General features: G+C 56.6%; 1 protein-coding gene and 1 long non-coding RNA gene across 3 annotated transcripts in view; one reads left to right on the top strand and one right to left on the bottom strand.

Moving 5' to 3' along the window:
- Positions 1 to 16,724, top strand: part of LRP5 (LDL receptor related protein 5) — a 118,372-nt gene that overhangs the window by 100,894 nt on the left and 754 nt on the right. The window contains exons 16-22 of the mRNA XM_066385798.1: positions 307 to 516; positions 2,209 to 2,334; positions 3,547 to 3,783; positions 6,793 to 6,903; positions 8,125 to 8,361; positions 9,133 to 9,272; positions 14,757 to 14,854. Of these exons, the coding sequence (XP_066241895.1) occupies positions 307 to 516; positions 2,209 to 2,334; positions 3,547 to 3,783; positions 6,793 to 6,903; positions 8,125 to 8,361; positions 9,133 to 9,272; positions 14,757 to 14,854 (1,159 nt within the window). The remainder of the gene's footprint in view (positions 1 to 306; positions 517 to 2,208; positions 2,335 to 3,546; positions 3,784 to 6,792; positions 6,904 to 8,124; positions 8,362 to 9,132; positions 9,273 to 14,756; positions 14,855 to 16,724) is intronic.
- LOC136406873 (uncharacterized) lies at positions 13,892 to 16,706 on the bottom strand. 2 transcript variants are annotated; one of them, XR_010751736.1, is made up of 3 exons: positions 15,151 to 16,706; positions 14,530 to 14,590; positions 13,892 to 14,393 (listed from the first exon to the last, which is right to left on the bottom strand). It is a non-coding gene; the product is annotated as an uncharacterized lncRNA (long non-coding RNA). The 2 variants fall into 2 exon arrangements; XR_010751733.1 differs by lacking the exon at positions 15,151 to 16,706 and having other exon boundaries at positions 14,530 to 14,736.

The raw sequence follows: 16,724 nt of genomic DNA, 5'->3' as shown, positions 1-16,724 counted from the left end.
ACTGGAGAGAAGTGAGAGCTGGTGCTTTTCCTCCACAAGATGAGCTGGGTTAGGGGATGGGGACGGGAGGTGCCCTGTTTACAGGGTCCCAGCGACCAGGGTCCACAGTTGGGGTCCTGTGTCCCTGATCCCAAGGCTGGCCCAGGTGGGAGCAGGGCTGTCCCAGGGACTGGTCTCAGATCTGCCCCGTCTCCCAGCCCCAGTGTGGAACCCCCCCAGGCTTCCTGGCGTCCTTACACTCTCCCACACCAGGCGGCCGAGCCCTCTGGGTCAGCCACACTCAGAGCACACCTGTTCCACTCACAGGGGCCAACCGCCTGACCCTGGAGGATGCCAACATCGTGCAGCCCGTGGGCCTGACAGTGCTGGGCAGGCATCTCTACTGGATTGACCGCCAGCAGCAGATGATCGAGCGCGTGGAGAAGACCACCGGGGACAAGAGGACGCGGGTCCAGGGCCGTGTTACCCACCTGACCGGCATCCATGCCGTGCAGGACGTCAGCCTGGAGGAATTCTGTACGTGGTGGGGGGTGGCGATGTGGAGGGGGCCCAGGGAAGGGTGGGCACTTGTTCACACAGCACAGCGACCCAGAACTGGCCTGGCCCCCTTAGGGGAAGGTAGGACGTTGGCCCAGTGGGAGAGTACTAGCCCTGCAGCCCGGTTCTCTTTCTGCCTGTTGGCCCGGGGACCGCTCTTGGCTCCTGGAGGCCACCCTCAGGTCCGCATGCCATGCTCCCCTCATGCCAGTGACAGATCTGAGTCTCTGACTTCCTCCAGCCGGAGAACCCGCCCTGCTTTTCACGGCCCGTGATTAGATTCAGCTGCTCTCTAAGTCTCTCTTTTGATTGAACTCAAGCCAGCTGACTAGTAGCCTTTGTTACACTTGCAAAACCATGCACACAATAGCTCATCACACCCCCCGTGCTGGGGGTTGGGGCTGGAAATGGGGGGCATTTAGGGTTCTGCCTGCTGCAGCATGGCTGTGCCCAAGGGCTTGGGAGAGAGGGACTTCTACCCCTGGGACCTCTTGATCCTCCACCCCCTTTACATATGACAGTGTAGGGGCATGTGTGTATACCTGTGTCTCTCTGTCTTCTCATTCTTCATGCAGTAAACACACCTGGGCTGTCAGTGGGGTGAACGGGGCCATCGCTATCCCTGTCCTGTGACGCCCAGGGCCTGGCCACCTTCAGGATGCTCACGTTCAAGGCCCTGGGCGATGCCCCACTCACCAGCCTCACCCAGCCCCTCGTCCTCCCACTGGCCATGTTCTTGCTCCCTTGAGCCCCTGTCTGGTCACCTTCTCCGTCTGAGTAACTTTTACTGATTCTTGGCTGTCACTCAGCTCAGATGTCCCTCCCTTAGTGGGTGAACTTCTACCTTCGGATGGAAATAGGCGAGTTCCGCAGGGACTCGGCACCCTGCTGGTCTAACTCCTGTGTGTATTTGTATCCTGCTGTCACTGGAGTAAATCACAACACACCCAGTGACTTGCAGCAACAGAAGTGCATTCTCCCGTAGTTCCAAAAGGCCAAGATCAAGGTGTCTGTTGTGTCAGCTCCCTCTGGAGACTGGGAGAAGAGGCGGTTCTCTGCCCCTGCTAGTTTCTGTGACTTCAGGCATTCCTTGTGCCCATGTCGCTCTAGTCTCTGCTTCTGTTATCATATGGCCTTCTCCTCTTTGTCCATCTCTTTAACCCTCTGTGATCTCTGATAAGGACATGGGTCATTAGATTGAGGTCTGCAGAGATAACCCAGAATGACCTCATCTCCAGATTTTTAACTTGATTGCATCTGCAAAGATGCTTTTTTCGGAAAAGGTCATAGCCACAGATTCTGGGTATTAGGATGTGGACATCTCTCTTTGGGGGCCACCGCTCAACCCACTGCGCCATGAGGGACAGACAGGTGGGGGGTACAGAGTGACGGTTGTGGGCACAGTGGGAGCTGGTGAAGATGCACCGGTGTGTGATGTTGGACAAGTTTGGTAACTGCTTTTGGCCTGTTTCCTCACCTGAAAACTGCAGTGTCACTAGACACAGACTCTGGAGGCTGCCCTGGGTGTCAAGTGGGAGGGCCTTGGGGCCTGGCTCATAGGAATGCCAGTTCTAGTGAGTTCTCACCTGGCCCTTATCCCCTCCACCCTCTTGACTGCAGTCCTGAGGCAGGAGGCAGAACTCGACCCCCTCCCTCTTTTTGTCTCCACAGCGGCCCACCCATGTGCCCGGGACAATGGTGGCTGTTCCCACATCTGCATTGCCAAGGGTGATGGGACCCCGCGGTGCTCGTGCCCGGTTCACCTCGTGCTCCTGCAGAACCTGCTGACCTGTGGTGGTAGATGTGACCTCAGTACTTTCTGTTGGGAAGCTAGATAGGGACCTGATTCTTTGCACACTGGTTGCTGCCCTACTTTCTTTTAAAATTATAGTCCTGATGGCATTCAATCTCCAAAGCAGACTATCTCTTTGTCTGCTATCCTTTCTTTTCTAATGTATGCACTCAGAGCTATGAATTTCCCTCTAAGTGCTACTTTTGCTGCAGCCACAAATTTTCATACTTTGCATTTTCCTTTTCAGTTAGTTCAGATATTTAGAATTTTCTCCTGTAGCCTCTTCTTTGGCCCATGTGTTATTTAGAAGTGTGTGTAATCTCCTAATAGTTGGGAGGTTTTCCATCTACGTTTCCTTTACCGATTCCTAACTTAATCCCACTGTGGTCTGAGGGCAGACATTGTATGATTTCTGGTGTTTTAGCTTTGTTCAGACGTGCTTCATGGCTCAGCATGTGTCTGTCTTGGTGAAGGTTCCGTGTGTACCCACCCTGATGATGTTGTTGGGTCCCTTGGATCCCAGCCCCTGGGCACGATCTTTGTTGGTGGCTCAGCATGCAGAGATCCGTCACTGACTCCTCTCAGATGCTCCCATACGCACTCAGGCGCCTGTTGTCCCTGGCGTGTCCTGTGTGGGTGGGCCCAGCAGGGGCAGTCAGGCTTTTATTGTGTTTGCTCACTTCCCCTCTCCTGCCTCCCATCCGCTCAGCTTGGTAGGAACCTTGACGTTATGTGGGAGGCACAGGGGTTCCAGATGTCGACAAGTTTACTTGTGTCATTTCTGGGTGAAAGGAATACGTTTCCCCTTAGGTTTCAAGGGCATTGAGGACTGTTGTTAAACATTACAATGAAATTCTGTCCGATGTCCCGGCCCCGGTTATTTTTCTGTGACTTTGCACACATAGGGAGGAAGGATGGTGATGGGAGCCCTGGAAAATGGCTCAGCTCTAAGCGGAGTGGCTTTCTCCTGTCTCTCTGTGGGTGCCCCCTTATCTCTGCCAGCCTGCAGCCCAGGCTGGTCTCTGCACAGTGTGTGTGGGGGAGAAGACATGAGAACCATGTCTTTCGGCTAGCATTTATTACCCCTGCCTTCATTTTACACTGGGGCGGGGCAGTACACAGGGCACACCCGCATCGGAGACCACATGCATGTAGATATTACCTGGTTTTCTTTGCGCCAGATGGGCAGCGTGTGACGCTGTTCCTGTTCTTCCCAGAGCCTCCCACGTGCTCCCCGGACCAGTTCGCTTGTGCCACTGGGGAGATCGACTGCATCCCCGGGGCCTGGCGCTGCGACGGCTTCCCTGAGTGTGACGACCAGAGTGACGAGGAGGGCTGCCCCGTGTGCTCCGCTGCCCAGTTTCCCTGTGCGCGGGGCCAGTGCGTGGACCTGAGACTGCGCTGTGACGGTGAGGCCGACTGCCAGGACCGCTCAGATGAGGCCGACTGCGATGGTGAGGCCCCGCCCACTAGGCCCCTCTGGCCCCGCCCCTGCCCTGTCTGGCCCCGCCCCCAGCTGGCCCTACCCCCAGATTCTGGCCTTTCCGTCTCCTTTCTGGAACCCCAGCGATTTCCCTGAAGCCACTTGTCCTACCCTTTCAGGCCTCCTCCTGGCTGCAGAGGGGAGGGTTTCTTGAATATCTGTGCCAGGAGCAGAGTCGCCAGGCCCTACTCAGCATGGGAGGGAAAGAAGTTCCCTTTGGGCCGTGAGGGAAACCTTGCCATCTGTCCCCCACCCTGCCCTACCGGTCCGTTTGGCTTGAAGGCGGGCTGTGAGACTCAGTCTTGCCTTCATTCAGTCAGGAGTTTTACAGAAACCCAAGGCAAATCCAGTTGTCGGCTGGATGTTCATGGTTTACACGTTGGTAAATTCCCACCCTGAAAGACAGCGCTATTCTCCTCTGACCAGTGTGTGGAAATAACACTCACCCCTGACTAGTTCCTAGCAACTCATTGAATCAGGAGTTACAAAGAGATTGGCTCTCTCATCTCAGGTCCACTGTGACCAGCAGGATCTTCTTTTAGACCTTGACAGTGAAACATATCTCTGTGCCCCTGTGATTTTTTATTTTATAAATGACTGGCTTGGTGGCTCCTGTCACGTATTAGCAACACGGCCCCATGACTGCCACTGAGCTCTTAATGGGTCATTCTGACTGCCTTCCCCCATAGCCACTGGGTCCTGTTCTTAGATAAATCAAGATGCTGTCTGGGCCCTGGCCGGTTGGTTCAGCGGTAGAGCGTCGGCCTAGCGTGCGGAGGATCCGGGTTCGATTCCCGGCCAGGGCACACAGGAGAAGCGCCCATTTGCTTCTCCACCCCTCCACTGCGCTTTCCTCTCTGTCTCTCTCTTCCCCTCCCACAGCCAAGGCTCCATTGGAGCAAAGATGGCCCGGGCGCTGGGGATGGCTCTGTGGCCTCTGCCTCAGGCGCTAGAGTGGCTCTGGTCGCAACATGGCGACGCCCAGGATGGGCAGAGCATCGCCCCCTGGTGGGCAGAGCATCGCCCCCTGGTGGGCAGAGCATCGCCCCCTGGTGGGCAGAGCGTCGCCCCTGGTGGGTGTGCCGGGTGGATCCCGGTCGGGCGCATGTGGGAGTCTGTCTGACTGTCTCTCCCTGTTTCCAGCTTCAGAAAAAATGAAAAAAAAAAAAAAAAAAAAAAAAAAAGATGCTATCTGGTCACTGCCTGCCATTCCTATTCTTTTTTTTTTTTAAAAGATTTTATTTATTCATTTTAGAGAAGGGGGGAGAGAGAGGAGGGGGAGGAACAGGAAGCATCAACTCCCATATGTGCCTTGACTGGGCAAGCCCAGGGTTTCGAACTGGCGACCTCAGCGTTCCAGGTCGACGCTTTATCCACTGCGCCACCACAAGTCAGGCTTTGCCATTCCTATTCTTGATGAGCAGCCATTTTGTAGAAGATGATGACCTGATGGGGTGTTTTCCAGGTGTTTATATATATAAAGTCATAGTTGTTGAGTCTTTCCAGCTAAGAGACCCTTTGAGAAGGTGGTAATGGTTGTAGACCAGGGACTGGCAAACTGGCCTGAAGCCTAAATCCAGACCATGACCTGTCTTGGTAAATACAGTTTGATTGGGGCACAGCCAGGCTCACCTGTTTTCATCTATGCTGGAACAGCAGAACTGAGCTGTTATGATAGAGACCGATGGCCCTCAAAGCCCAGTGCTGAGCCCTGCTGTCCACCCCCACCCAGCACTGTGTTGGGCCTTGATCCTGAGGGTGCCAGGAGCCCCGATTAGGAACTGCCCCCCTCCCCCCACTGTAGATGTCTCTCCGGTGCATGTGCTGAGCTCACAGCAGCTCTAGTGCAGGTACTGGGCTCCACCCTCCACTTCCGAAGCCTCTCAAATTGTTCTACCTATTTTGAGGACAGGGCCTCCCGCCTCCAGTTCCCAGAGTAGGGCATCTGGCGCAGGGCAGATGGGAGCTTAGAAAGCAAGTACGCCTGGTCTGACCAGGCGGTGGCACAGTAGATAGAGCGTCAGCCTGGGATCCAGAGAACCCAGGTTCGAAACCCCAGGGTTGCCGGCTTGAGTGCGGGGTCAGCAGCTTGAGCACAGGGTCAACAGCTTGAGCGTGGGATCATAGACACGACCCCATGGTCGCTGGCCTGAAGCCCAAGGTCACTGGCTTGAGCAAGGGGATCTCTGGCTCAACTGGAGCGCCCCAGTCAAGGTACATATGAGAAAGCAATCAATGAATAACTTAGGAGCTGCAGTGAAGAATTGATGCTTCTTATTTCTCTCCTTTCCTGTCTGTCTGTCTGTGCCTGTCTGTCTGTCTGTATCTCTCTCTCTCAAAAAAAAAAATAGAAAGGAAAAAAGAAAAAGAAAGAACGCCTGGTGGCTGAGCCACTGGGCAGCGGCCTTACTGGTGGGCTCTAGCTCCTTCCAGGACAGCATCTGGGAGCAGGAAGGGAGGCGGCAGCAGTAACCAGTACCAGCCTCTCTCTTCCTCCCACCCAAGAGGCTGTGAGCTGCATTGGTCCCGTGTGTGGGGCGCTTTGCCTTAACAGTTGAGCTCTGCTGAGACATCACCTGTCCCCTGTCCCACCCACTCTAGGGAGCCAAGGCTTTTTGTGGGCGATCCCCTAGTTGGCTGTCACCTCCTGTAACCTGGGGGAGCCTTGGGGCAGGGGCTGGGTTAGTCCCTGTCTGTTTGGGGCCTGCCGCATGGTAGGAGCCTGACCAGTACCTCCTTGGGGTCCTGAAGGTCTCTTTCCTGGCAGTCTTGACCCCAGCATTGCAGAGGCCTTGGAATAGGGGTCACCGAGGGAAGGGTGAAGGCTGGGTTTGTCACTCCGCAACCTAGTCCTAGAAAGGGTCTCATCTGTCCGCTCTGCGTTTGGAACCCAGACCTTTGTTGTCGGATCCTGCGTGGCGGGGCAGGGAGCCCCGTGGCGCCCTCTGCCTTCTCTGACTGCCTCTTCCCCGCCTTGCAGCCGTCTGCCTGCCCAGCCAGTTCCGGTGTGCGAGTGGCCAGTGCATCCTCATCAAGCAGCAGTGTGACTCCTTCCCTGACTGTGTTGACGGCTCCGACGAGCTCCTGTGCGGTGAGCTGGCTTCCCACAGCGGGCAGGGGTCTCCCCAGTGCTGAGGTTCTGCCCCCGAGTGTGGGGTCTACAGGGGGAAATGTACTGGGGGCCGTGTTCAAGGAGGCATGGAGGCCTGAGTCCTTGGCCTCGGCGGCAAGCAGGGAAGCCTTCCTGGAGGTGGGAGAAGCTGGGAGGCTGAGCTAAGAGGAGGCCTGAGAGGGGGAGACCGTGAGCTATGGGGTGTTCCAGTCGGGAGAGAGGCACAGAGGCAGGTCCCCTTGGGACAAGGCGTGTGTAGGTGGGGCTGACTGTGCCCGCCCTGCCCTGAGTGCAGAGTGTCACTTCTGCCCAGGGACCTCACCCGGCAGCATCTGTCAGGCCGTAGGATGACCCTTGCCGGGGCTGTGCCCCAGTTGAGTTTGGAGCCCAGACTCCAGCTCCTGTCCTGCCTGAATCAGAGACAGCCTCTCGAGGCCCTGGTGGCTTTGGTAGCAGACCAGACTAGGCTCAGGGAGAACGCTCACCCGGCGGGCCCAGGCCCAGGAGGCCCAGAAGCACCCCGGATGGACCTTGGCAGCCCTGAGACGGCTCCTGGCTCTGGGGGTTGGGCTGAGCTCCCGAAGTCCAGGCCCGGTCACACCGCCCCTCACAGTGCCCACGCTCGGAGTCTCTGCAGGGTTCAGGGAGCCTTGCTCGTGACGGCCCTGGGCCCCCGAGGACCCGGGAGCCTCTGCGTGGGTGAACTCCCCTGCTGAGTGGACTGGGGCACTGGGCTCAGCCTGCCTGCCCCGTGCCTGCTGCCCGGGGGTCAGTCCTGGTGACCAGCCTCGCAGTCCTCCCAGCCCAACTTGTGATTCCCCGATGTAACCGTGTACCCACGTCCAGCCGCCACGGACAGCCCTGGACATGGGGGGATGAATACGAGGCTGCCGTGGGGGTCACTGTTAAGGGGCCATTGCATGTGGGTGGAGCTTAGCCAGACAGAGCAGGAGGAGGAGGGGGAGGGGAGGGGGAGGCGCCCCAGGAGGAGGGCTCCTGAGGGGCGGGGGGCCGGTGGCACTGAGGTCAGCGTGGCCTCCCGGCCTCAGCACCCCAGCACCCTCCTTCTCCTAGCCCTCCGTCAGTGGGTGCGGGGCCCGGGCAGAGCCAGCCCCTCTAAGACACAGGGTGTCTCCTCACAGAGGAGCCTGTCCCTTTGCAGTTAGGGTTAACCGACTCTTCCTGTCTGCGCCCCGGCAGAGATCACCAAGCCGCCCTTGGACGAAGGCCCGGCCCACAGCAGCGCCATCGGGCCTGTCATCGGCATCATCCTCTCGCTCTTCGTCATGGGCGGGGTCTACTTCGTGTGCCAGCGTGTGGTGTGCCAGCGCTACACGGGGGCGGGCGGGCCCTTCCCACACGAGTACGTCAGCGGGACCCCCCACGTGCCCCTCAATTTCATCGCCCCGGGCACCTCACAGCACGGTCCCTTCACCGGTAAGGAGCCTGAGACGGATGTGCCAGGGCCCTGTCCTTTGGCCTGGGAGGTGTGGGGACCGCTCTTTGGATTTGACCTTCAATATTCTCATGGGACATACTTTGAGTCAGCTGGAGGGAGCAGGTGGGCACTCTCTAGAATCACAGGAGCCGCTGGGTGGGTACATAACAAGCCTTTTTGTCTTGAGTGCAGTTGGAACTGTGGCTGCCCAGTTAAAATGACTGTGGCGTGCAGCCCACTGGTGTCTGAGCCTGAGTGGCCACAGATGGAGATTCTCAGGTGGTATCGCCAGGCTGAACCACACTGGTCCCCATCGTGGTGTGCCCAAGCCAGGGCTTAGCCCCGGGAGGGTCACAGAGGCCACCACTAGGGCCACCTTGGGGATGCCCCATGCCTGCCCAGCCCTGGGTCCCTCTCTCCTGTCCTGTCCCTTGCCTGGAGCCAGCCTTGTTGGGACCCTGATGTCCATGTGCAGAGGAGACCTGGTTCTCCTGGGGAGGGGGTTGTCGGGGTCTCTAGAGGAAGTGGCAGGCCCTCTCTGTGCCAGGCGATCCTGTGCTGAGACACCCCCTCCCCCGCATTCGCTCCCACAGTCCCACGGTGGCTCCTTGGTGTGGGACTCACACTGGTGTGGGGCAGAGGGCCTGGGGGATCGGACTGCCTCACCAGAACCTGGGTCTGAAGGTCTGCTGGGTGGCAGGAGCTGTGGTAGGTGAGCGTGTCTGGGGGGGGTCCTCCAGCCCTGACCTGCTTTGTCCCCTCCCCTGTAGGCATCTCCTGCGGAAAGTCTGTGATGAGCTCTGTGACCCTGATGGGGGGCCGGGGCGGGGTGCCCCTCTACGACCGGAACCACGTCACCGGGGCCTCCTCCAGCAGCTCGTCCAGCACCAAGGCCACGCCGTACCCACCCGTGAGTGGGACTGGGGGGTGGGCTGGCTGGCTGGGGGTCCCCATCACCAGTGGCCGGCCAGAGAATACTTCCTGTGACCTCAGGATTTCTAGAGTTATTAGCTATTCCCCCGCAGAGAATGAATGATGGGAGAGTTCACCTTCCTCTCCGACAAACCCTGTCATTTTTCTCTTTCGTGACATTATTTGACATTGTTTTCAGTTGAGGAAAAAGGTGCTCCTTGTTTATTATGGATAACTTGGAAACCATATAGAAATCTACGTAGTGGAAGTCGCGCCTGTCACCCCACCACCCAGGTGGCCGTTGGGCGTTTCAGAGGCTGGGTGGGGGGTCTCTGTTCTGCGCAGGCCCACCATCTGTGGCTGCGTCTGTGGGACTCAGACCTGTGTGGCCTGGGTGCTCGGGGGTGCTCAGGGGCGCCTGTGCGAGCTCCCCCTCGGCCTCCCCACCGGGAACACCCTACTTCCCCCCCCACAAGGCCTTCTAGTTCCCAGAAAGTAGCTGGATTGTTTTCTGAAGGGCGGGCACTCATGGTGACTTTTGTGGCTGAAATGCTCCCTGGAGCTTCTGGCAGCCTGAGCCAGGTGCGGGGCTGGCTCCAGCTGAGCCACACGCTAGGTACAGCACAGCGACTGTACAGAGGGCAGAGCACTGAGCTCCCGGGTCCGAGTGGGGGCCCATTTCTAAGAGCACAGCTCCAGGGTAACTGAGGTGAGCTCGGTGCACAGAGGTGAACTTGTGTATGTATAGACATCAGAGTCTGACTTACAGGGTTCTCAGTTTTTTTCTTTTTTCTTTTTTATTGTTTTTAAAGAGAAGAAGAGAAGAGAGAGAGAGGGAAGCATTCATTTGCTGTTCCACTTAGTTGTTTATTCACTGGTTGCTTCCTGGATGTGTCCCAACTGGAGATTGAACCCACAAACTTGATTTTTTTTTTTTTTTTTTTTTTTACTACAGAGACAGGGAGAGCGTCAGAGAGGGGTAGACAGGGACAGACAGACAGGAAACGGAGAGATGAGAAGCATCAATCATTAGTTTTTCATTGCGCGTTGTAATACCTTAGTTGTTCATTGATTGCTTTCTCATATGTGCCTTAACTGCGGGCCTTCAGCAGACTGAGTAACTCCTGCTCAAGCCAGAGACCTTGGGCTCAAGCTGGTGAGCTTTTTGCTCAAACCAGATGAGCCCTCGCTCAAGCTGGCAACCTCAGAGTCTCAAACCTGGGTCTTTCGCATCCCAGTCCGACGCTCTATCCACTGCGCCACCGCCCGGTCAGGCCACAAACTTGGTATTATGAGACAATGCTCTATGACTGAGCTAACCGCCAGGGCCTACATCAGGGGTCCCCAAACTACGGCCCGCGGGCCGCATGCGGCCAGCCCCCTGAGGCCATTTATCCGGTCCCCACCGCACTTCCAGAGGGGCACCTCTTTCATTGGTGGTCCGTGAGAGGAGCATAGTTCCCATTGAAATACTGGTCAGTTTGTTGATTTAAATTTACTTGTTCTTTATTTTAAATATTGTATTTGTTCCCGTTTTGTTTTTTTACTTTAAAATAAGATATGTGCAATGTGCACAGGGATTTGTTCATATTTTTTTTATAGTCCGGCCCTCCAACAGTCTGAGGGACAGTGAACTGGCCCCCTGTGTAAAAAGTTTGGGGACCCCTGGCCTACATGGTCCTTCCTTCCCCTTCCCCTTCCCCTTCCCCTTCCCCTTCCCCTTCCCCTTCCCCTTCCCCTTCCCCTTCCCCTTCCCCTTCCCCTTCCCCTTCCCCTTCCCCTTCCCCTTCCCCTTCCCCTTCCCCTTCCCCTTCCCCTTCCCCTTCCCCTTCCCCTTCCCCTTCCCCTTCCCCTCCTTCCTTCCTTCCTTCCTTCCTTCCTTCCTTCCTTCCTTCCTTCCTTCCTTCCTTCCTTCCTTTTTCCAAGTGAGAGTAGGGAAGATAGAGAGGCAGACTCTCACATGCGCCCCAACCGGGATCTACCTGGCAACCCCTGTCTGGCGCCGATGCTCTGCCTACCTAGGGCCATGCTTACCAAGCTATTTTTTTAGTGCCTGAGGCAGAGGCTCCATGGAGCCGTGCTCAGCGCCCGGGGTTAATGGGCTTGAATCAGTCGAATCAGTCGAGCCATGGCTGCAGGCCCTCCTGCAGAAGAGAGAGAGAGAAAGAGAGAGAGAGAGACAGAAGGGGGAGGGGTGGAGAAGCAGATGTGTGCCCTGACCGGGAATGGAACCTGGGACTCCCACACCCCGAGCTGATGCTCTACCATTGAGCCAACTGGCCAGGGCCTTGGTTCTGTTTTTAATTCTTTGACACCTGGCTTCCTAGGACTGTATGCCCTCCTAAAATGAGGGCAGCCTCTTGAGCTTTCTCTGGGTCTCCAGCGAGCCTCACCTGCCAGGGCTGGGCCCTCCCTGGGTCCAGGGCGCTGCCCCCTTCTTGTGGCACCTGACCCCGGCAGGCCCTGGAAGGGGAGCGGTGGGGCAGTAGAGGTAGTTATCTTGGGTTCACAGGGTGAGAACTATCTCCTGGCGGCTCCAGGACCTGACTGCATTTGGGGGGAGGGGGAGTGAGGGGCCAGAAGCGTGGAGTTTAAAACACTCACCACCATTCCTCCCATCCTTCCTGCCCTCGGACTGTCCCCCACGTAATCAGCCGGAAGCACCAGACCCCATGTGCAAAGGAGCTTGCCCCCCCCCCCGGAAGCTGTCCCCTTGACCCCCCTTGGAGACAGCAGAGGCTCAGGAAACTGCTTCTCTGTCCCCACGCTCTGCTGGGAGTGGAGGGATCTTATTCAGGCGGCAGGAGATGACACTGAACCAGCCAACGTTTTTATATAATTCACACGCCATACAATTTACCCACTTAAACTGTACGAGTCAGTGGTTTTTAGTATCTTCACAGATATGTGCAGTCATCACCATGGTTAATTTTAGAACATTTTTATCGCCCCAAAAGAGAAACCCGCGTGGGGCCAGCTATTTTTAAGTTAACGACGTGGTCTTTTCTCAGTAATATATGGTCAGGGTACAGAATTCAAAAGGCAGATTAGAATGCACAGCGGAAAGGGGGCTCACCCCCTCCCGGAGGAATATTCCACGGTGATATTCTCGTGTGTTCTTCCTGGGTAATCTGTACAGAAGCAGGTATGTAAGAGTATGGGCTTTATTTTCCCAACAAAGAGTAATTTTTTTTTTTTTTACTTTTTATTTTGAGATCATTGTAGACTTGTCATGCAGTTGTTGTAAGAACTAGCAGAGATCCCATCTCCCCCTGACCGGTTTTACCCAATGCCAGCATCTTGCATAACTGTGGTCTCAGTCCATTCATGCTGCTGTAACCAAGATCTCACCAGCTGGGTGGCTTAAACAGCAGCAGCAGGTTGGGAGGCTGGGAAGCCCAAGGTGAAGGTGCTGGCAGGTTTGGCGTCTGGGGAGGGCCAGGTCCTGGACCACAGACGGCTGTCTTATCCTCCTGTGGCAGAAGGGTGCCTAGGAGCTCGCCGGGGCCTCTTCTTCTGAGGGCGCACTGTCCCCTTCGTGACGGCTCCACTCTCATGACCCAGTCATCTCTCAGGCGCCCCACCTCCTAATAACCATCACACGGGGGGTTAGGTTCCAATGTATTAATTGGCTGGGGGGATACACTCAGTTTGTAGCAAATAGTAACCATATCAGAATCAGGGAATCAGGACATTGTTGATAGATATAGCCTTTGACCTCACTCAGATTTCAGCTGTTTTACCTATCTATGTCCTTTGTTTTGTTTTTTTTTAATTTATTTTGTGTGTGTACATATGTCCTTCGTGTTTTAAGACTTTATTTTTTCGAGCAGTTATAGGTAAAATTGCAACACTGAGAGCGTGTACAGAGGTTTCCCGTATACTCCTGCTTTCCGACCTGCGTGGCTACCCTCACTGTCAACACCCCGACTAGAGTGAGTGGGAGGGACAGGAGTGTCAACAGAGGCACCTCCGCTTGCACATCAGTATCGCCCACGAGGACCTTGGGCTCTCTCTTGTTGTTACACATTCTATGTGTTCGGACACAGAACGACTTGTATCCACCATTTTAATCTCATACAGAGTGGTTTTATATGTACTTTTTATGACCCAAATGATGGGATCGGAAGGTAATGATTGCTCCTCTCTGAGCCCTGCTTTCCGCTACTAAGTAAAGCTCGTGTTGACTGAGCGCTTCTGACTGTGCCCGGACCAGTGCCTTCTCCATATGCTCCAGGAGGAGGCGCTGTCCTCACACATTTTGCAATGAGGCTAAGACCCGAGTGATGAACCACCACCAGCCTGGGTCATTCCTACAGACCTGGGTGTCTGGTTGTGGCTCCCAGGGCCACTACAGGGGACTCCCAAGGCAGCAGGAAGAATGATCAGGTCACACAGGCTAAGCCTTGGGTTATCTTGACCACTCTTGCCAAACGGCCCTCCCTATGGAAGGGAGCCATCTTCCCTCCACCATTTTCAAATACAGTCTCCACAGGTCTGCTTTAGAGTCAGAATGCTGTGGGGGTGTCACCTTAATTTGTATGTCTCTCATTGCAAGCGACAGCGAACATTTTTGTGTGTGTTTTTATTTACCTTAGTCGTTTTATTTTCTCAGAAGGATCTGTTTATGTACTTTTTGTGTTGGGTTGTCGGTATTTTTCTTATGCATTTATAGCTCTCTTTATACACAGATACCAGACATTTTAAGATAATCAGCCCATTCTCTGAGATGTATGTTGAAAATATTTTTCCTAGATTTTTGTTTTTCCGTTTGAGTTATGGTGGTATATTTCCCATTTATACAATGAAATGATCAATCATTTCTTTTACGGGCATCCTTTCTTTTTTGTCTTCTCAGAAAGGCTTTCCTTCTTCTGATTATAAAAAAAATTTTTTTTCTTTCCATGTTCTCTTTCTTAACGTTCTTTAGGTTTCACGTTTTATACTTAGATCTTGGGTTCTCCTGGCGCGTAGCTGTCCTGCATGAGGCAGGCGGAAGCAGACTGTGTTTCTGCACCGATGGCTTCCGGGGGCCTTGGTTAGCTAACGTTTTCATCGCGTTCTGAACCGAGAAAGTTCAGCATACAGAATTATCAGCAGGAATCGGAATTGCAGGGACCTGGGCGGTGAGAGGCAAAGTGAACTGCATAGAAGACAGGACAAGCAGGCCAGCAGAGAGGGGGCCCCCGAGGAAGGGCCCCCAGGGCCGAGGCCCAGACCCTCCCAGGATACGGAGCAGGTTGTAGGTGACTCACCAAGTGTCAGGACAGCTCTGGGAAGCAGGTCTGCTTAGCCCCATGTTAGAGACAAGGACACCTGTCCAGACAAGTGAAATCCCTCACCAGACAAGGGGGCCTGGGAGGTGTGGGCCCGCCCAGCCCGGCTTGGGTCTGCAGCCCCTGCTCTGGGAGGAGACGGGGCGGGCGGGGGGCAGGGCCACAGCTGCGGCAGGCCTCCGTGACCCCTGCTGGTCTCTCCTCAGATCCTGAACCCGCCGCCGTCCCCCGCCACGGATCCCTCCTTGTACAATGTGGACGTGTTCTCCTCTTCGAACATTCCCGCCCCCACCAGACCCTACAGGTACGAAGTCTCTGCAGCAGAGCCCTGGCCTGCCAAGGCTGGCTGGGCCCCCAGACAGTCCTGAGTCCGGGAGGGGCCGTCCCCATTTCCCAGGAGAGAAACCCCGGGGAGGGGTCCAGGGTGCTGAGGGACACACGATGGGCCCTAGCCCTGCCTCTCCTCACCCTCTCTGGGCTGCCCCCACACCAGAGGACCGGGCCGGTGTGTTGAGGTCAGGAACCCATTGGATCCCAAGGTCTGAGTGGCTCTCAGGCTGGGACAGGCAGATGGGGCCTGGGGGCTGCTCACAGTCTTACCTTGGCGTGGCTGGGCCCCACTGCCCGGGGAGGCTGACACTCAGGGCCAGGGCTTCGGCTCCAGGGTCTGACTATTTGAATCTGGCCGCAGGACCCTGGCAGTGATGCCGAGATCACATCTAATCCCACGTGAAGGCTGGTATGGCGCCTGCCTCGCGGGCTCTTGATGGTGTGGTCCTTTCTGCTTACTCTCCACAAGGGCCCGAGAGACCCGCAGGCCTACTCAGCCCTCCACCACCCTCACGAGTTGTCCACATTGGGGTCACAGACCCCACCTCCCTGGGTAGCACGGGGACACTTGAGAATGTTGAGAAGCGGGATCCGGTCTGCTGGTCTGTGACCAGGGCCCGCCCGGTCATACCTTGGGGTAGGGGGATGTGGTGACCCTCCTGACCTTCAACCTGGTGGTCTCAGCCAGCAGGGCGAGCCCCCAATGAGCCCCCTGATGGGGTGGGTGGAGGCTGGACCCTGGCCAGGCCTGCCCCCACACAGAGATCAGAGCTCCTGCACATCCCTGACTGCCCCGTGGAGGCAGAAGCTTGTGTGTGGGGGAGACTGAGCGAGGTGTCACCTGCCACCTAGTGGCTGTTTGGGGAACTTGGGCCCAGCAGGGGAGCAGGGAGCTATGCAGGCTCAGGAGGGGCACACCTCTTTACTGGTCAAGGGTCAAGGGCCTGCAGTGGCTCTCCAGAGCCTCAGCCTTAGGGCCTGTCCCCAGCAGCCTCCTAGGCCTAGGCTGCTGTCCCCTGGGCTGTCACATCCACAGCAGCCAGGCCAGGCCCCCCTCAGTCTCTGGAACACCCACGCTTCGTGTTCTGTCCTGTTTGGGTGCCGCCTCCGCTTCCTCTTCCCTTCCCACTGTGTCGGGGTCCCATCATGCTCTCAGGGTCCCGTGAGGCGACTTCCTGCTGCACCTTCCTCAGTCCCAGGCACCCCTGCTGGCCTTCGGGTGCTGGTTCTACCGTCCTGCCCATTGTGAGCCCCGTCAGGACCGGGGCCTGGGGCTCATGAACACACCAAGACCCTCGTTCCTCAGGCCACACGGCAGCCCGGTGCAGGATTTCAGCGCGCAGGGGTCTGGGAGGCCATGTCCTCTGGAGGTCCTCATGAGGGACAGCTGGGTGGTAACCTGGAGGTCAGGCTGCCTTAACTCCAGAGGGGACCAACCGGTCCAGGCCAGCTCGACAGTGACAATGTGAGGCGGACGGCTGTCCAGCACTGCCTCCAGCGGGCACTGTTTCTGTTGCTTTCTGTGCCGAATCTCACCGAACCCTCAGGAGCGACTTTGAAATGGGTGCCGCTCTATCCTCCCCGTTTATCGGAGAGAAGCGGAAAGTCAGAGAGGTGAAGTGCCCGAGGTCAGCCAGGTGGGCTCTGGAGGCCTTGCTCTCCGTAAAGGCGGCCCTGCCCTGGGGCTGCAGTGCCTGCGGGGGCCTGGGCTTGGCAGCCTGCAGGGGAGGTGGAGCCGTGCTGACTTAGGTGTGGCGATGCCTCCGTGCAGAGGCCGCAGGCCTGGGGGCCTCCTGTGCCCTCTGGAGGATGTGCACCCCCAAACCAGGCCCGCTCCCTGCTCT

The sequence above is a fragment of the Saccopteryx leptura genome, chromosome 1 (assembly GCF_036850995.1).
Source record: "Saccopteryx leptura isolate mSacLep1 chromosome 1, mSacLep1_pri_phased_curated, whole genome shotgun sequence".
Classification (NCBI taxonomy): domain Eukaryota; kingdom Metazoa; phylum Chordata; class Mammalia; order Chiroptera; family Emballonuridae; genus Saccopteryx; species Saccopteryx leptura.
This window is presented reverse-complemented; position numbering and strand designations above follow the sequence as displayed.